The following is a 21325-nucleotide window of genomic DNA, read 5'->3' on the forward strand; positions in this document are numbered from 1 at the left end:
AGAAATTTTTGACTTTCAGATCACTCGAATAAAATGTATCATTTTGTTCAATAAAACAACACTAGGACATTCCCGCAAACACCATTATGTGCCACTCAAAAACTTTACTGTGACTTAAAGCTAAGGCGTTTAAAAGTTCGACTCGAAAGTTCTTGAACCGCTTAAAGATATTATCTTAAGGCACGCAAGTGTTTTCGAGTGGCACAAGAATTTTAAACATGGATGCCCTTTCGAAAGCCTTAAGGAAATGTAAGCCTGAACGTAATAATAGAAATTCAAAGCAATATGATAAGGAGTTTATAGCTGAAATTCGAATTGAGAGGACCGACTGAATGTATCGGTAGATATCGCAAGCGAGTTTAGAGGGCAGCTTGAAACTTAAAGGCGAATTGAGAGGACAGCCTGAACGTATCGACAGAAGTTTCAAGTGAGTTGAGAGGACAACCAGAACGTATCGGAAGAATAGCTTGAAACTAATAGACGAGTTGAGAGAACATCCTGAACGTAATAATAGAAATATCAATCAAGTTGAGAGGGAACTTGAAATTGAAATGCGAATAGAGATATGTCCTCTCACGCATTGGTAAGAATTGAGATGGCAGCTTGACACTAAAAGGCGAGTTTAGAGGATAGCCTGAACGTATCGATAGCAGTTTGAAGCGAACTGAGAGGACAACCTAAACGTATCGACAGAAACTTCTAGCTAGTTGAGAGAACATTTTGAAACTGAAAGGCGCATTGAGAGGACAGCCTGAACGTATCGATCGAAATTTGAAACTTGTTGGGAGGACAATTTGATATCGGAAGACAAGCTTAGAAGACAAACAAAGTATTTAATCTGGTTGTAAGTAATGTAAAGATGGATTGATTTTTTTTAAGTAAATTGGGAGGACCACTTTAAACATGAAAGCGTGTCGAAAGCATAGGTTTGGTAACTTAATAAATAAAAAATGAAGTTGATTGAAAAACATAGATTATAATGTAGCAAAAGTAGAGAAAAGACATCGACAACACAAGAAAAACGATATTCACTGGTGTGGCGAAAGCCTTTGAGACTCCTGATAAAACGCAATACTGACAAAGTCAGGTTACTCTTCCAAAATCTGGAGCCTTAATTTTATACCAACTTTGAAAGTAAGTACACTTTGAAGTTTCATACATAAGCTGATTGAAAGATTGACTGACTGCATGATCTGACTAATAAAAATTTAAAAAAAAATGTCAAAAATAACATAAATGTAAAAAACATAAAAAATATAACAAAGGTAAACATAATTGGAAATATTAAAAACGTCGAAAGTGGCAAAATGTCAAACAAGCAAAAAAAAGTTTAAAAAGTCGAAGCTGTTGATGTTTAAAAAATAACCAAAATTCTCGAAATCGACAAAAAATACAAAAATGACGATATTATTAAAAATGTCACAAAAGGTCAAAAATTTCAAAAAAGTCAGAAAATACAATAAAGTCATATATGTCAAAGATGTTTAAAATGTCAAAATTGTCAAAATTGTCAAAATTGTCAAAATTGTCAAAATTGTCAAAATTGTCAAAATTGTCAAAATTGTCAAAATTGTCAAAATTGTCAAAATTGTCAAAATTGTCAAAATTGTCAAAATTATCAAAATTGTCAAATTGTCAAAATTGTCAAAATTGTCAAATTGTCAAAATTGTCAAAATTGTCAAAATTGTCAAAATTATCAAAATTGTCAAAATTGTCAAAATTGTCAAAATTGTCAAAATTGTCAAAATTATCAAAATTGTCAAATTGTCAAAATTGTCAAAATTGTCAAATTGTCAAAATTGTCAAAATTGTCAAAATTGTCAAAATTATCAAAATTGTCAAAATTGTCAAAATTGTCAAAATTGTCAAAATTGTCAAAATTGTCAAAATTGACAAAATTGTCAAAATTGTCAAAATTGTCAAAATTGTCAAAATTGTCAAAATTGTCAAAATTGTCAAAATTGTCAAAATTGTCAAAATTGTCAAAATTGTCAAAATTGTCAAAATTGTCAAAATTGTCAAAATTGTCAAAATTGTCAAAATTGTCAAAATTGTCAAAATTGTCAAAATTGTCAAAATTGTCAAAATTGTCAAAATTGTCAAAATTGTCAAAATTGTCAAAATTGTCAAAATTGTCAAAATTGTCAAAATTGTCAAAATTGTCAAAATTGTCAAAATTGTCAAAATTGTCAAAATTGTCAAAATTGTCAAAATTGTCAAAATTGTCAAAATTGTCAAAATTGTCAAAATTGTCAAAATTGTCAAAATTGTCAAAATTGTCAAAATTGTCAAAATTGTCAAAATTTTCAAAATTGTCAAAATTGTCAAAATTGTCAAAATTGTCAAAATTGTCAAAATTGTCAAAATTGTCAAAATTGTCAAATTGTCAAAATTGTCAAAATTGTCAAAACTGTCAAAATTATCAAAATTGTCAAAATTGTCAAAGATGTCAAAATTGGCAAAATTGTCAAAATTGTCAAAATTGTCAAAATTGTCAAAATTGTCAAAATTGTCAAAATTGTCAAAATTGTCAAAATTGTCAAAATTGTCAAAATTGTCAAAATTGTCAAAATTGTCAAAATTGTCAAAATTGTCAAAATTGTCAAAATTGTCAAAATTGTCAAAATTGTCAAAATTGTCAAAATTGTCAAAATTGTCAAAATTGTCAAAATTGTCAAAATTGTCAAAATTGTCAAAATTGTCAAAATTGTCAAAATTGTCAAAATTGTCAAAATTGTCAAAATTGTCAAAATTGTCAAAATTGTCAAAATTGTCAAAATTGTCAAAATTGTCAAAATTGTCAAAATTGTCAAAATTGTCAAAATTGTCAAAATTGTCAAAATTGTCAAAATTGTCAAAATTGTCAAAATTGTCAAAATTGTCAAAATTGTCAAAATTGTCAAAATTGTCAAAATTGTCAAAATTGTCAAAATTGTCAAAATTGTCAAAATTGTCAAAATTGTCAAAATTGTCAAAATTGTCAAAATTGTCAAAATTGTCAAAATTGTCAAAATTGTCAAAATTGTCAAAATTGTCAAAATTGTCAAAATTGTCAAAATTGTCAAAATTGTCAAAATTGTCAAAATTGTCGAAATTGTCGAAATTGTCAAAATTGTCAAAATTGTCAAAATTGTCAAAATTGTCAAAATTGTCAAAATTGTCAAAATTGTCAAAATTGTCAAAATTGTCAAAATTGTCAAAATTGTCAAAATTGTCAAAATTGTCAAAATTGTCAAAATTGTCAAAATTGTCAAAATTGTCAAAATTGTCAAAATTGTCAAAATTGTCAAAATTGTCAAAATTGTCAAAATTGTCAAAATTGTCAAAATTGTCAAAATTGTCAAAATTGTCAAAATTGTCAAAATTGTCAAAATTGTCAAAATTGTCAAAATTGTCAAAATTGTCAAAATTGTCAAAATTGTCAAAATTGTCAAAATTGTCAAAATTGTCAAAATTGTCAAAATTGTCAAAATTGTCAAAATTGTCAAAATTGTCAAAATTGTCAAAATTGTCAAAATTGTCAAAATTGTCAAAATTGTCAAAATTGTCAAAATTGTCAAAATTGTCAAAATTGTCAAAATTGTCAAAATTGTCAAAATTGTCAAAATTGTCAAAATTGTCAAAATTGTCAAAATTGTCAAAATTGTCAAAATTGTCAAAATTGTCAAAATTGTCAAAATTGTCAAAATTGTCAAAATTGTCAAAATTGTCAAAATTGTCAAAATTGTCAAAATTGTCAAAATTGTCAAAATTGTCAAAATTGTCAAAATTGTCAAAATTGTCAAAATTGTCAAAATTGTCAAAATTGTCAAAATTGTCAAAATTGTCAAAATTGTCAAAATTGTCAAAATTGTCAAAATTGTCAAAATTGTCAAAATTGTCAAAATTGTCAAAATTGTCAAAATTGTCAAAATTGTCAAAATTGTCCAAATTGTCCAAAATTGTCAAAATTGTCCAAATTGTCAAAATTGTCAAAATTGTCAAAATTGTCAAAATTGTCAAAATTGTCAAAATTGTCAAAATTGTCAAAATTGTCAAAATTGTCAAAATTGTCAAAATTGTCAAAATTGTCAAAATTGTCAAAATTGTCAAAATTGTCAAAATTGTCAAAATTGTCAAAATTGTCAAAATTGTCAAAATTGTCAAAATTGTCAAAATTGTCAAAATTGTCAAAATTGTCAAAATTGTCAAAATTGTCAAAATTGTCAAAATTGTCAAAATTGTCAAAATTGTCAAAATTGTCAAAATTGTCAAAATTGTCAAAATTGTCAAAATTGTCAAAATTGTCAAAATTGTCAAAATTGTCAAAATTGTCAAAATTGTCAAAATTGTCAAAATTGTCAAAATTGTCAAAATTGTCAAAATTGTCAAAATTGTCAAAATTGTCAAAATTGTCAAAATTGTCAAAATTGTCAAAATTGTCAAAATTGTCAAAATTGTCAAAATTGTCAAAATTGTCAAAATTGTCAAAATTGTCAAAATTGTCAAAATTGTCAAAATTGTCAAAATTGTCAAAATTGTCAAAATTGTCAAAATTGTCAAAATTGTCAAAATTGTCAAAATTGTCAAAATTGTCAAAATTGTCAAAATTGTCAAAATTGTCAAAATTGTCAAAATTGTCAAAATTGTCAAAATTGTCAAAATTGTCAAAATTGTCAAAATTGTCAAAATTGTCAAAATTGTCAAAATTGTCAAAATTGTCAAAATTGTCAAAATTGTCAAAATTTGACAAATGACAAAAATGACAAAAATGACAAAAATGACAAAAATGACAAAAATGACAAAAATGACAAAAATGACAAAAATGACAAAAATGACAAAAATGACAAAAATGACAAAAATGACAAAAATGACAAAAATGACAAAAATGACAAAAATGACAAAAATGACAAAAATGACAAAAATGACAAAAATGACAAAAATGACAAAAATGACAAAAATGACAAAAATGACAAAAATGACAAAAATGACAAAAATGACAGAAATGACAAAAATGACAAAAATGACAAAAATGACAAAAATGACAAAAATGACAAAAATGACAAAAATGACAAAAATGACAAAAATGACAAAAATGACAAAAATGACAAAAATGACAAAAATGACAAAAATGACAAAAATGACAAAAATGACAAAAATGACAAAAATGACAAAAATGACAAAAATGACAAAAATGACAAAAATGACAAAAATGACAAAAATGACAAAAATGACAAAAATGACAAAAATGACAAAAATGACAAAAATGACAAAAATGACAAAAATGACAAAAATGACAAAAATGACAAAAATGACAAAAATGACAAAAATGACAAAAATGACAAGAATGACAAAAATGACAAAAATGACAAAATGACAAAAATGACAAAAATGACAAAAATGACAAAAATGACAAAAATGACAAAAATGACAAAAATGACAAAAATGACAAAAATGACAAAAATGACAAAAATGACAAAAATGACAAAAATGACAAAAATGACAAAAATGACAAAAAATGACAAAAACTGACAAAAATGACAAAAATGACAAAAATGACAAAAATGACAAAAATGACAAAAATGACAAAAATGACAAAAATGACAAAAATGACAAAAATGACAAAAATGACAAAAATGACAAAAATGACAAAAATGACAAAAATGACAAAAATGACAAAAATGACAAAAATGACAAAAATGACAAAAATGACAAAAATGACAAAAATGACAAAAATGACAAAAATGACAAAAATGACAAAAATGACAAAAATGACAAAAATGACAAAAATGACAAAAATGACAAAAATGACAAAAATGACAAAAATGACAAAAATGACAAAAATGACAAAAATGACAAAAATGACAAAAATGACAAAAATGACAAAAATGACAAAAATGACAAAAATGACAAAAATGACAAAAATGACAAAAATGACAAAAATGACAAAAATGACAAAAATGACAAAAATGACAAAAATGACAAAAATGACAAAAATGACAAAAATGACAAAAATGACAAAAATGACAAAAATGACAAAAATGACAAAAATGACAAAAATGACAAAAATGACAAAAATGACAAAAATGACAAAAATGACAAAAATGACAAAAATGACAAAAATGACAAGAATGACAAAAATGACAAAAATGACAAAAATGACAAAAATGACAAAAATGACAAAAATGACAAAAATGTCAAACTTGTCAAAAAATGTCAAAAATGTCAAAAATGTCATAAATGTCAAAAATATCAAAAATGTCAACTTTGTCAAAAATGTCAAAAATGTCAAAAATGTCAAAAATGTCAAAAATGGCAAAAATGACAGAAATTAAATGACAGAAATGTTAAATTTGTAATAAATTTTCAAAATTAGTCAAAAATGACAAAATTGTCAAAATTGTCAAAGATGTCAAAATTGTCAAAAAAGTTAGAAACGTCAAAAATGTCAAACTTGTCAAAAAATGTCAAAAAGTCATAAATGTCAAAAATATCAAAAATGTCAACAATGTCAAAAATGTCAAAAATGTCAAAAATGTCAAAAATGTCAAAAATGTCAAAAATGTCAAAAATGTCAAAAATGTCAAAAATTAAATGACAGAAATGTTAAATTTGTAATAAATTTTCAAAATTTGTCAAAAATGACAAAATTTTCAAAATTGTCAAAGATGTCAAAATTGTCAAAAAATTTAGAAACGTCAAAAATGACAAAAATGTCAAAACGGTCAAAAATGTTCAAAAGTGATCGCTTCTCTAAAAAAAGACCAAATGTAGCAAAACTGGTAACGGTAATCAAAATCCGTTCAGAAGGCTATTTCGAGCCGTGCAACCACTTATGCCGTTTTCGTTTTTCTCCACTAGCGCGGGGCAAAACTTTTTCTGAATAAACAAAAAGAATCGTTACCCGGGAAGATGCAAATATATGGTTGCTATACTCACTCTTATGTTTACCCCCAACACTGACAACTGTTACGGGGTGCAACCGCCTGCTAGAAGTTCAAATCTCGGGCAAAACTAGTGGACTTCTGAATCAATAAACGAACATAATAACAGCAGTTAGGCAAAACTCGTGGGTAACTAGGTTGCCACTGCCAATAAACGAAAACACTATAAGTAAATAGGAAGCAACCCGTAATCAAAACAATTCCTTCCAGGCAGCAGCACCCAATAACTTCCGTTTGGCGCTGTTGTCACTCTGTGAGCAGAAACCGGGTGGCCGACAAGAAGTCTTAAATTTGAAATAAATAAAAACCATATAGGTGGTACTCCCCCGATTTATTGCTTTCGTTTGATAAACTAAATTTGTCCCAGCTTTGAGTTGTTTATGGGCAACAAACTGGTCCGATAGCCACCTACCCGTAAAGTGACCAAACAACTTTCTTCCAAAAAGTGGAAAGAGGAGGGTGGACAAGCCAATCAAAAACAACAACGTTGGATACTCTACTCACTTATATAATTCTCTCCGTGGTGTCCTTGCTGAAGTAGGACCAGTTTGCCGGAAGTCGTCGCCGATGACGATGCCGTCGAAGAAGTGGGTAGCTGTTGCTGTTGTGTGGTCATAACAGTTGCAGTGCTGTTATTGCGCGGTGCCGTCGTCGTGGCCATCAGGCTGCTGCCGCTGGGATTGATGATGGTGGCACTACTACTGTTGTTTGACGCAGGATGCAAATGATGATACTGCTGCGGATGATTGTTGTGATTGGAGGTGGTCGTCGTCAAGGCACCGTTGTTGCCGCCATAGGCCGTTTGAATTGTTGGCAGTGTGCCATGACTAACTCCGCCGTTGTTGCTTAGATTGATTGTGTAGGTTTGATTGCTGGCAACACTGCCGATGCCACTGCTGCTAATCACAATGTTATTGTTGTTGTTGTTGTTAAGGATGTTGTTGTGATTCTTGAAGCTGGTGTTGTTGTTGATGATTATACTATGGTTGTTGCTGGCAACACTGATTGCACTAGTTGTGTTGTTATTGTTGTTGCTACTCGTTTGATTTCCGATTATGTGATGCTGCTGAGCCAAGTGCTGCTGCAGGATCAGCTGGTTAGCTTCAATCGGAATGGCCGAAAGAACCATGTTGTTATTGTTGTTGAAATTGACGTTCGGGTCAAAAAAGTCGGGACTGGCAACCGCTGACGTCGTCTCGACCGTAACGTGATCTCCAATTATTGTTGTTCCTCCTAGGCCGATGCTTCCACCTCCCCCTCCACCATCACCAATTTCTCCGTTGCTGCAAGGATAACGCTCCAGGGACATTCTGCGAATGAGAAGAAATTGGAGAGAAAAAAAACTCAGTGAGAAGAACCGGTCAAAATGGAATGCAATTTAAAAGCAATTTACGGAATTCAGCAAAAACATACACACATGAACTCCCCGCTTAGGGCTGAAAAAAAATAAAAACGGTCGACAAGTGTGGTGGAGACCCTTTCCCCGACTGGCGAAAGCAATCACAGAGACATACACTGAGATTTGACGACGACGACGACGACGACGACCATCATCTCTATCGGTTGGTAGGAATTTCACAGAAGAAGGACACGGACCGGACAAGAAAATGCTGCCACACAAACTGACCACAACCAAGCCGGTTGAGTTGTCAGCGCCGCCAACCTAAAGAAGTGGCACTGCTGCAAAAATTGAAATCGATTTATTAGCAGGATGTCTTGTTTTTTTCGAGTTACGGTTTTCTGAGTAGCACGACAATTTTCAACCCGATCCGGTAATGATGGCGGTGATAAGTTATGTACATTTTCTGAAATGTGTCTCCTTTATTGTTGTTGTCTATTTCTGGGAGAGTAGAATTGATCTTGGAAACATGTTTTTCCTACTTGATACTTTCGTTTCAAAAAGTAGCATAATTTCACTCCAAAGTGAAGCCTCTCACTTTGAAGTGAAGTGAACCCAACTTCTTGCGTTTTTTTTACGTTTCTCAATCCACTTGAGTTGTTATTTACTTTAACAGTCCTTCCAAATCTTTCTGTGATTTTTTTTAAATTTATTTCAAGCTACCCTCACGATCTGGTCCAGTTTTAGTTCTCTGTGGTCGTTGCTTCCAATGCTGTCAATCTGTCTTCTTAACTCTTTTCACGTTGTGTTTTTATATTTTCAGTTTAATTAAAGCTGCCGGCTCAACCCAGCTGTCCTCTCAATTCGCTTTCTGGTGATTTTTCTTGCAATGTTTTTTTTAAGTGGTTCCGTGAACATGCTTAAATTTTTATTTTCAAGAAGCTGTCCTCTCAATTCACGTGTTTCATTGAAATAAATTTCAAGGTGTTCTCAGAACCTCTTTTTATTTCAGGCTTTCCTCTCAATCCACTTAGTCACCATGCTGTGCTTTTCAATTTAATCAAAGCTACTGACTCAACCCACTGTAGTTTTCATTTTCCCTTAAGCCGTCCTCTCAACTCATTTTCTGGTGATTTTTTGAATTTTTCATTTTTAACCAGCAGTCCTCTCAATTTGTTTTTCAGGATTTTTTTTATTAATTTCAAGTTGTCCCGTAGGACCCACTTAAATTTTCTTTGTCACCAAACTGTCCTCTCAATTTAGTTATAGGAGAGTTTTTATGTTTCAAGCTGTCCTCTCAACCCACATAAATTTGTTTTCTCTCTTTACTGCCTTCTCACATAAAGGTGGTTTTTCTATTCCAAGCTCTCCTCATAATTCACTTTCTGGTGATTTGCTAGCATTTTTTTTACCAAGTGGTCCTGTAAACACGCTTGAGGATTTTATTTTCAATAAGCTGTCCACTCAATTCACCTGAAGATGTTTCATTTAAATAAATTTCAATGTTTTCTCAGAACCCGTTTGTTTTTTTTATTTCAGGCTGTCCTCTCCATCCGCTTGATCGCCAAGCTGTTATCTCAACTAAATTTCTGGTGATGTTAACTCACTGCAAGGTGTCTTTTTAAACATATTTTAATCGGTCCTCTCAATCCGCTTGATCGCCAAGCTGTTATCTCAACTCACTTTCTGTTGATACTCGCATCAAGGATTTTTTTTAAATAATTGGTCCTCTCAACCCACTTTTTCTTCTCCCTTTACTGCCTTCTCAACTTCAGGAGGATTTTAATTCCAAGCTGCCCTCTCAATCCGCTTTCTGTTGATTTTTCTTGCATTTTTTTTTCATGTTATTATGTGAACACACTTAAGTTTTTATTTTCAATAAGCTGTCCTCTCAATTCACCAAAAGGTGTTTCATTTAAGTATCTTGCAAGGTGCCTTCAAAACTTTTAGATTTTTAGTTTAATCTTTTTTGTTTCAGGCTGTCCTCTCAATCTATTTGATCACCAAGCTGTCATATCAACTGACTTTCTGGTGATGTTAACTTACTTCAAGGTGTTTTTTTAAATTGATTTCAAGCGTCCTATCAATCTGCTTCATCACCAAGTTGTTATCTCAACTCACTTCATTCACTAAACAATTTTTAAACCCACTGTAGTAGGGAAAACCCTTTAGCCGTCCCCTCATCTCATTTTCTGGTGATTTTTTTGAATTTTTTTTCCAACCGGTCCTCTCAGGACATTTTTTAATTCATTTCAAGTTGTCCTCTGGGACCTGCTTGAATTTTCTTTGTCACCAAACTGTCCTTTGAACTTGTTTATAGGTGAATTTTTATGTTTCAAGCTGTTCTCTCAATCCACAAGCTGTTATCTCAACTCACTTTCGGCTGATGCTCGCATCAAGGATTATTTTTAACAATTTCAAGCTGTCCTCTCAACCCACATAAATTTGTTGTCGCCCTATACTGCCTTCTCAACTCAAGGTCTTGTTTTTACTCCAAGCAGTCCTCTCAACTGACTTTTTGATATTCATTTGCAATTTTTGCAAACGGTCCTGTGAACACGCTTAAGTTTTTATTATTAATAAGCTGTCCTCTCAACTTGCCTGAAGGTGTTTCTTTTAAATAAATTTCAAGGCTGTCCTCTCAATCCACTTGATCACCAAGGTGTCATGTCATCTTACTTTCTGGTGATGTTAACTCACTTTTTAAATTTATTTTAAACTGTTCTCTCTATCCGCTTAATCATCAAGCTGTTATCTCAACTCACTTTCTGATGATGCTCGCATCAAGGTTTTTTTTTCAAATAATTTCAAGCTGTCCTCTCAACCCACATAAATTTGTTGTCTCCCTTTACTGCCTTCTCAACTTATGGTGGTTTTTTATTCAAATCCATAAGCTCTCGATCCGCTTGATCACCAAGCTGTTATCTTAACTCACTTTATCCGTTAAAGATTTTTTTTAAACCCGCTGTAGTTTTCATTTTCCCTTAAGCCGTCCTCTTGACTTATTTTCAGGCGATTTTTTGATTTTTTTTTCCAAGCAGTCCTCTCAACTTGCTTCATAGGATTTTTTTAAATTAATTTCAAGTTGTCCTCTGGAACCCGCTTAAATTTTCTTTGTCACCAAACTGTCCTCTCAACTCAGTTATACGTGAATTTTCTGTTTAAGCTGTCCTCTCAATTCGCTTGATCGCCAAGCTGTTATCTTAACTCACTTTCTGGTAATGCTCGCATCTAGGTTATTATTTAAATAATTTCAAGCTGTCCTCTCAACCCAATTTTTTTTCTCCCTTTACTGCCTTCACAAATTAAGGTGCTGTTTTTATTCCAAGCTTTCCTCTCAACTCTTTTTCTAGTATTTATTTGCAATTTTTGCAAGACCTGTGAACACGCTTGGGTTCTATCATCAAGAAGCTGTCCTCTCAACTCGCTCGGAGGTGTTTTTTTTACTAAATTTAAAGATTCAATTTCAATAGATTTTTTTTGTTTCGGGCTGTCCTCTCATTCTACTGGATCACCAAGCTGTCATATCAACTAACTTTCTGGTGATGTTAACTCACTTCAAAGTTGTTTTTAAAAATTGATTTCAAGCGTCCTCCCAATCCACTTGATCACCAAGCTGTAACCTCAACTCACTTTCTGATGATACTCGCACCATGGATTTTTTAAATAATTTACAGCTGTCCTCCCAACCCACATAAATTTGTCTTCTCCCTTTCCTGCCTTCTCAACTTTAGGTGGTTTTTTCTGTTCCAAACTGTCCTCTCAATTCATTTTCACCTATTTTTCTTCCATTTTATTTCTTTCCAGCGATCGCTTTATGATTTCATTATCAATAAGCTGTTCTCTCAACTCACCTGAAAGTGTTCCGCTTGAAGAAATTTCAAGGTGTTCTCAGAACTCGCTTGATTTTTTTTGTTTCAAGCTGTCATCTCAATCCACTTGATCACCAAGCTGTCATTTCAACTAACTTTCTAGTGATGTTAACTCACTTCAAGGTGATTTCATAAATTGATTTCAAACTGTCCTCTCAATCCGCTTGATTACCAAGCTGTTATCTCAACTCACTTTCTGGTAATGTAAACTTGCATTTTTTTTATTTCAAGCTGTCCTCTCAACCCACATGAGTTTTTTCCTCCCTTTACTGCCTGCTCAACTGAAGTCGTTTTTTTTATTCCAAGCTGTCTTCACAATTCACTTTCTGGTGATATTTCTTGCACACGCTTGAGTTTTTATAATCAATAAGCTGCCTTCTCAACTCGAAATAAGGTGTTACTTTTAAAAAAAATTCAAGATGTCCTCAGAACTCGTTTGATTCTTTTTTTGTTTCAAGCTGTCACCTCAATCCACTTGAACACCAAGCAGTCATTTCACTTTTCTTCTGATGATGTTAACTTACTTCAATTGGTGTGTTTTTTTTCAAATTGATTTCAAACTGTTCTCCCAATCAGCTTGATCACCAAGTTTTTATCTCATCCACTTTCTCTCCAGATTTTTTTTAATAATTTCTAGCTGTTCTTTCAACCAATTTACCTGATTTTTCCCTATTTTTACTGCCTACTAAACTAAGGTAGTTTTTTTTTTATTCCAAGCTGTCCTCTCAATTCATATTTGGTGATTTTTCATTAATTTTTTTTTCAAGTGGTTCTGTGATCACATCTTAGTTTCTATTATCACCAAGCTGTCCTCTCAACTCACCTGAAGGTGTTTAAAAAAAATAAAATTCAAGGTGAACCAACTTGACTTTTTTTTTGTTTCAAGCTTTGAGAATCCATTTGATCACAAAACATTCATCTCAACTAACTTGCTCGTGATGTTAACTAACTTCAAGGTGTTTTAAAATTGATTTCAAGATGTCCTCTCAATCCACATGAAATTTCCTTTTCCCAAAACTGCCCTTTCAACTTAAGGTGCTTTTTTTCTCATTTTCCAACAATTTTTGAAAAATTTCTTCCAAGCTATCCTCTCAACCTGCTTAAGTTTTCATTCTCATCAAGCTCTCCTCTCAACTCGTTTGGCTTTCGATTTTCTAAATTTTGAATTCTATTTTCGTTTGACCAAAATCATCTGAACTTGAAATTGAATGTCGATTTCGAAATCGGCTCCAATTTTAGTGGATAATCTTGCTAAGTGGAAAAACGTTTGATTAAAATTATAAAATTAGGAGAAACAAGCTTCAACCAAACCTTTGGCTAGTTTTCATAGAAAATTGATAGAAAACCCAAGCAACTAGAATCCCCTTAAAAAGTTTTCAAAGAAGCTGAATAAGCTCTCGTTTCTCTCTGAAGAGAATACTAACCAGCCCAAAATTTAACTTCTTAAAGCTACTTTAAAGTTCGTTTAGGTGGCTGAAGAGAATGCTATACAGCTTGTAAGAGAATGTCAAAAAACTTTTACGCACCGAAAAATAAAATCCGGTTGACAGATTGCTCTGACAGACAGACAGATAGATGATATTTTGCTAGAATGCCGGTCTATCCATCTCATTGATTTTAATTATATATTTTTGATTACAAAAGCTGCTTAGGCCTAAAGAATTGAGCCGCTGCTCTATAAGTTGCAATGAAACTCACCAGTCTCTTGAACATCCCAGCAATAGTTCATTGCCACTGTAATAATTAGTATTTAAACTTAATGCCATTTGAGATCATTGAATGGGTTAGTCAATAGATTATACCTTATTTCGTTTAAAGGACCATATAAATAATATTAAAAATTCTCATCATCAAAAATTTATTCGAATATCTTACCATTGATAAAAAATCGTAGAATTCTTGAACTCCATTTGTAAATATCAGTAAACAGATATAAACAAAACAAATACCATGACAAGAAATTTAAAGACATTTTTGACATGTCGCTTAGAATTCCCATATAGGTTCTATAAAACACCTAGAAGTATCTTAACGGTGCGTTATAAAGTGTTAAGCGAGCGTTATCGACCTTCTTGAAAGAAGTTGCATTAAAAGCGCTTAGAAGTTCCGTTATCGATTATTTAACCTTTCAAAAGGCGATGGAAGTTCCTGAGTAACTTTTACGTGACAATAGTCACCTGAAGTTCCCGTAAAACAGTTTTTCAGACAAATTTGAGCTTCGGAGTTCCACCTTTAACGCGTCTTTTGGTTGCTTTAGAATTCATAGAAAACCAAAGTATATGAGCTGAAATTAACTACAAATAACCATTAAAGTTTTTGGTAACTTTACAAAACATTTCCAACGGAGGAAGTGACAAGACATTTTTTGCACTTATACCCCTCTACCACCAAGAGCCTCGTTTCTCCTTTGCTAGTTGCCATTTAATTGTCAATCTGAAAAAAATGAATTGAATTTTAAAGAAAAATGAACTCTTATATTGACCGCAATTGAACTGTAATAAAATCTTCCAACTGTTTACTAACACGTGACGACGCTGTCAACAACAATTTGGGGCACAGTCACCCTGGCAACGGTTGCAGCAACGATAAACAGTTGAAAGCTCACTCACTGTTAGCCGCCGCCACAGCTAAATACTGTCTATGCTCGCCTATGTACCTAGTTTATGGCGTCAAATATCTGCCGTTCCACCCTTCATTTTCCTTAAATAACAGGGTACTGCACCTTCGCGTGCCTCCGGCCGGAGGGACTTCCTTCGGTTTCGCTCTCCACACCACTTGACCTTGACCTTCTTCGGTCGGGCATGGCTTCGGTTTCAATCGCGACGGAAACGAACGATGCCGCCAACGGGGGTTCTTTGGAACGGGTTGCCTGGTTGTGTCCCAACTTGGACGATTTTCCGCGACCAAGCATTTTTCGTCCGCTTTCTCTCTCTCTGTTTCTGTGTTTGACTTTTCCATCTGATTTCCTCGGGCGGCTTTCCGCCTTTGGGCAGCAAAAGCTTGCTGCGGATGATTGCTTCCTGCTGTTGGAGCCATCGTTCCCGGCACTTGTTTACATTGGCACGGTAACCGATGCGAAAGTGATTGAACGATTTCGAAGTAGGTACCGTCGGTCGTAGCCTTCCTTCATTTTTCGGTCACGCCATAACCGGTTCGACCTCTCTCGCTAGGGAAAAAGCCTGACCGAGCAGGCATTTTTCCGTTTCTGATCCTGTTCCAGGAACCTGGGAGAACTTTTCTGTCAGCTTAATTTGATTTCGGGGGAAAAGTTTTTCGGCGAACCATTTATACCGATTAACGTTTGGCCGTTCGCTGGATCAATCCAATATGCCGAAAGACACACCGAAAAACCTACTTTTCGAGACCGACTGTTCCTCGTTATTGGTAGTCGTTTCTTATTCCAATTTATCGCTACATGTGGGGAGGACGACATCCAAATGAAATATCTGTCCCCGGGGTCAAGTATTCCCGGTAATAGAAATAGCTGGCTAGCTAGAGTTTCGATGGCAGTAGGCCACGCCATAGGATTATACATAACGCTGATGGCATAAAGGACATGTTCGTCCACGGCCTACTCGACCTTTCCTCAGAAAGACCATCGAATGTGGTGTAACAACAGATTCAGCATAACATTTGTCCAGAGCATATTGAATTTTCACGTTTTGAAGAACAAGAGAAATGTAAACAAGCCGAGCGAAATGTGTTACACAACTCGGTTGGCCAATAGTTAGTTTGGGCAAATATGTATCTGCCACCGAATAGTAGCACCAACAATAAAAGGAATCTGTTCGGTGTATCACATGAGAAACGAAAAAAAAACTAAACAAACGCGTCTCCAAAAAAGAGAAAGGACCTGTAAATACAGTTTCGATCAAACTGGTCCGCGTCCGTGTCGCTCGGTCGGTTGTTGTCTTCATTTCTTTAAGCATCGTTATACATTTTTTTTTCTCTTGTTTGGGACCTTTTCCAAACGTTGGGGGTCATTCTCCTGTCAGGTTTCAATCGGTTACGACAGCGACAAAGAGAGAGAGAATTGCAAAAAACCAAAATTCATAAAGGAATGCGGATTTATGGTGTGTTTATTTTGACAAATGAATTTATTGAAATTGGAAACTTAGAAATAAAAGAATTATGAAAAATGTGATAAAGGTATAAATTAGCGAAATACGTGTAAAAACTGTGCTTTTACCAATGCTCTGGAACATGAAACAATTAAGAGACATTAGACCTGAGACTTGAGATATGAAATGTGCAATCTGAGACCCGAGACCTAAGACCCAAGGATTGAGCCCCTAGACATGAATTCAGTGATATGAAACCTGAGTCATGAGATCTTACACCTGAGATTTTACACCCAAGACCAGGCAGACGTAACATCAGAGAAGTGAGAAATGAGCCGTGAGACGAGTGAAGTAAGATATAATACGTCAAGTATGGAACGTGAGACTCGAGACTTGAAATTTGATACTAAGCACTTTATAAATTAGACGTAAGAAATGAGATGTGAGAAGTGAGGCGGACAGAGTAAGACGTAAGAAACGAGACGAAAAAACGAAAAAAGTGGGACATGAAGAGTGAGACGTGAAAGGGGAGACGAAGAACGTAAGAAGAACATAGAACATGAGACATGAGGAGATAGATGCTAGATGTGAGATGTAAGACGCGAGATGTGAGACGTGAGACGTGAGTCGTGAGACGCGAGATGTGAGATGTAAGACGTGAGACGTGAGTCGTGAGACGTGAGTCGTGAGACGTAAGACGTGAGACGTGAGACGTGAGACGTGAGACGTGAGACGTGAGACGTAAGACGTGAGACGTGAGACGTGAGACGTGAGACGTGAGACGTGAGACGTGAGACGTGAGACGTAAGACGTGAGACGTGAGACGTGAGACGTGAGACGTGAGACGTGAGACGTGAGACGTGAGACGTGAGACGTGAGACGTGAGACGTGAGACGTGAGACGTGAGACGTGAGACGGAAGACGGAAGACGGAAGACGGAAGACGGAAGACGGAAGACGGAAGACGGAAGACGGAAGACGGAAGACGGAAGACGGAAGACGGAAGACGGAAAACGGAAAACGGAAGACGAAAGACGGAAGACGGAAGACGGAAGACGGAAGACGGAAGACGGAAAACGGAAGACGGAAGACGGAAGACGGAAGACGGAAGACGGAAGACGGAAGACGGAAGACGGAAGACGGAAGACGGAAGACGGAAGACGGAAGACGGAAGACGGAAGACGGAAGACGGAAGACGGAAGACGGAAGACGGAAGACGGAAGACGGAAGACGGAAGACGGAAGACGGAAGACGGAAGACGGAAGACGGAAGACGGAAGACGGAAGACGGAAGACGGAAGACGGAAGACGGAAGACGGAAGACGGAAGACGGAAGACGGAAGACGGAAGACGGAAGACGGAAGACGGAAGACGGAAGACGGAAGACGGAAGACGGAAGACGGAAGACGGAAGACGGGAGACGGGAGACGGGAGACGGGAGACGGGAGACGGGCGACGGGAGACGGGAGACAGGAGACGGGAGACGGGAGACGGGAGAAGGGAGAGGTGATAGGTGAGACGTGAGGTGGGAGACGTGATTGGTGAGACGTGAGACGAGAGACGTGAGACGTGAGACGTGAGACGTGAGACGTGAGACGTGAGACGTGAGACGTGAGACGTGAGACGTGAGATGTGAGACCTGAGTCGTGAAACGTGAGACGGAAGACGGGAGACGGGAGACGGGAGACGGGAGACGGGAGACGGGAGACGGGAGACGGGAGACGGGAGACGGGAGACGGGAGACGGGAGACGGGAGACGGGAGACGGGAGACGGGAGACGGGAGACGGGAGACGGGAGACGGGAGACGGGAGACGGGAGACGGGAGACGGGAGACGGGAGACGGGAGACGGGAGACGGGAGACGGGAGACGGGAGACGGGAGACGGGAGACGGGAGACGGGAGACGGGAGACGGGAGACGGGAGACGGGAGACGGGAGACGGGCGACGGGCGACGGGCGACGGGAGACAGGAGACGGGAGACGGGAGACGGGAGAAGGGAGAGGTGATAGGTGAGACGTGAGGTGGGAGACGTGATTGGTGAGACGTGAGACGAGAGACGTGAGACGTGAGACGTGAGACGTGAGACGTGAGACGTGAGACGTGAGACGTTAGACGTGAGACGTGAGACGTGAGACGTTAGACGTGAGACCTGAGTCGTGAAACGTGAGACGGGAGACGTGAGACGTGAGACGTAAGATGTGAGACGTGAGGCATGAGGCGTGAGACGTGAGACGTGAGACGTGAGACGTGAGACGTGAGACGTGAGACGAGAGACGAGAGACGTGAGACATGAAACGTGAAACGTGAGACGTGAGACGTGAGACGTAAGACGTGAGACGTGAGACGTGAGACGTGAGACGTGAGACGTGAGACGTGAGACGTGAGACGTGAGACGTGAGACGTGAGACGTGAGACGTGAGACGTGAGACGTGAGACGTGTATTCTTTATCATTTTTAATCAATATTTACAAAACTTTGTTTAAAATCAATTATCAAAATGTGAGTGTGTCAGTCCAACTTAGAAACCACGATAAAGTAACCTCTCATAAAAAGAAAGTCGACCAGGAAAAAGTCATTCTACAACTTTGAAAAATTGGAACCGAAGGTTGGCTAGTTTCTTTTTTTGTTTGCCAACTTGCCGTCAGTCTTGGGAAAAACTTTTTCGCACCGACGACAGTCGCCGGTCTTCCTATCTTAAGACTTTTCCACGGACGCCACGTAAAAAAGTAAGGAAGAGAAAAAAAATAAGCCAATAGATGGGTGGATAGCTGTTTCGATAGGCGAAAAGTCGTACAACAAGAAGTAAGCCACAGGGAAGTGTCACAGAAACATCAATATCGTTTGCTTTTTTTCCTTCTTCCTTGTTATTACCTTGGATGATGATTGACCAACAGTAAGAAGTTTGCACAAAGTGAAGGATACAGCCCATTTCCGCTATTTTTTCCTGGAGGAAAATGGTCGTTTGGGGGTTCAAGAAAGTTTTGAAAGCTTTAATAAGTGATTGAAGATTGTCAGGTTGAGCACGCAGCCATAGCTTTTGCTACTGTTGAATATTGCAAGAAAATTTGCGAACAGTTTTCATTAGAAATTTGTTTCTAATGCTGTCGTGGGCGAGAAAGAAATTCCGAACAGCGCTTTTGAAAATGTCAAACAGAATTTTAACGACAGAAGGTATATTAAAAAGTAAACAAATATCTCTAATATCTGGTCCGTGCTTGCCGGTTTCATCTCTGCAGTAGCATGAGGAAACACATGGTTCCTCAATAAATGAATGGCTCCCATTAATCTCATGCTGAGCCCCGGAATAAAGTGTAGCACACACCCCAGCCCTGGTAGGGTAAGTTTTCCATATTGAAATGACCTCCGACTAAAACAAATTAAAACTTAAACGTTAAAAAAAATCAAATAATATTTTTGATACAAGATTTTCAACTTTTAATTCAAGCATTTGCGTGATTTGAGAACACCGTGAACATGCACCTCTACCCTACCGAAAATGAAAACCTCACAAAAAACGATTTTGCGAACTCAGGTGTGGAAAGTCCCTACCGGGTGCTTATTAAAATATCAAAGGAGGAACCCGCTCAAGTGCTGCTGCTACTGCTGCTGCGACTCTTCAGTTTTTCCTTTTAGGGACGTTCATTTTTTTTTTCATTTTGGAGGTTGCACCATTCATTCATCCCCCCTTTCCGGAGGAAAAAAAAACACAGAAGGGTAATTGAAGGTGGAAGGCAGGAAGAATGAAGTAACGCTGCCACACCACCACACTTCATTCTCTATAACGTCCTGAAAGTTCTCGCTTAGCTCGCTCGGATGCCTCTCAAGTGGGCGGCTTGGCAGAAGACTTTTCCGACACCTTCGGGGCATGCAGTGTAGAGAATGTTGACACACCCACACACACACGAGCATTCTGGTTTCCCCTTCATATGTGAGTTAAAGCCAGTTGGTTTTTCGTTTTCCATTACAGTTGGAGGTTCCCCTTTTTCCGAATTCTTTATTCAAGGGAAAAGTTGCAAATTCCTGGAACCGGATCCGTTCACATGGAGCGATATATGGATTTTGGTGAAAAGGAAATAAAAGTTGGCGAAATTGAGTTAGTTTATTGAGAAATGAAAACAAAATAAACCCGAAAAAGAACGAGGTGTACACTGGTCAAAGTTAATTTGATTACAACATCCTTCCCTCTCCCTTAGAAGTTGGAGAAGGCACGTACAGTCAGAGTGCTCGCTTCCTTATCGTAATCTCGATAACATCTTGGAGACGACATAAACAACGTGGTCAAAAGGTCGTAAAACAGCATTTTCATGTTTTCATCTCATTGAAAAAAAAAACAATTAAATGAGACTTAAATCTCGATAATCTTCCAAACACCCATTTTAACGTTTAAAAACTTTTTAAGACTCGAAGTGGCAATTTTCTGACAGGAAAACGTGGACGGAAATTGATCGTCTCCCTTTCTAAGTGGGCAAAAGTCTTAATCTTGGCCAAACATCATCGAAGAATATTCCAAACCAAGGGAAAAGAGAGTAGCCAGTACTGATGTTACTGTGACACATTCTTAAAGGGTTACTACTTGTTGTATGGCTTTTTCTCAAACCTTCAGTTAGCAGCTTCCATTTTTCAATTATTGTGTCATCTTTGAAATGTTTGTTTCATTTTTGTGCCATTTTTGTGTCATTTTTGAGTCATTTTTTTTCACTTTTGTGTCACTTTTGTGTCATTTTTGTGTTATTTCTGTGTCATTTTTGTGTCATTTTTGTGTCATTTTTGTGTGATTTTTGAGTCATTTTTGTGTCATTTTTGTGTCATTTTTGTGTCATTTTTGTGTCATTTTTGTCATTTTTGTCATTTTTGTCATTTTTGTCATTTTTGTCATTTTTGTCATTTTTGTCATTTTTGTCATTTTTGTCATTTTTGTCATTTTTGTCATTTTTGTCATTTTTGTCATTTTTGTCATTTTTGTCATTTTTATCATTTTTGTCATTTTTGTCATTTTTGTCATTTTTGTCATTTTTGTCATTTTTGTCATTTTTGTCATTTTTGTCATTTTTGTCATTTTTGTCATTTTTGTCATTTTTGTCATTTTTGTCATTTTTGTCATTTTTGTCATTTTTGTCATTTTTGTCATTT

General features: G+C 36.0%; 1 protein-coding gene across 1 annotated transcript; it reads right to left on the reverse strand.

Moving 5' to 3' along the window:
* Positions 1-7428: 7428 nt before the first annotated feature.
* Positions 7429-15171, reverse strand: LOC129760054 (AAC-rich mRNA clone AAC11 protein-like; the record flags this gene model as incomplete). The annotated part of the gene is made up of 2 exons (XM_055757631.1): positions 14858-15171; positions 7429-8234 (listed from the first exon to the last, which is right to left on the reverse strand). Coding segments are annotated over exons 1-2 (1120 nt in total), but the record flags the coding sequence as incomplete, so codon positions are not given.
* Positions 15172-21325: the final 6154 nt, after the last annotated feature.

Source organism: Uranotaenia lowii, unplaced genomic scaffold, assembly GCF_029784155.1.
Source record: "Uranotaenia lowii strain MFRU-FL unplaced genomic scaffold, ASM2978415v1 HiC_scaffold_392, whole genome shotgun sequence".
Lineage (NCBI taxonomy): Eukaryota > Metazoa > Arthropoda > Insecta > Diptera > Culicidae > Uranotaenia > Uranotaenia lowii.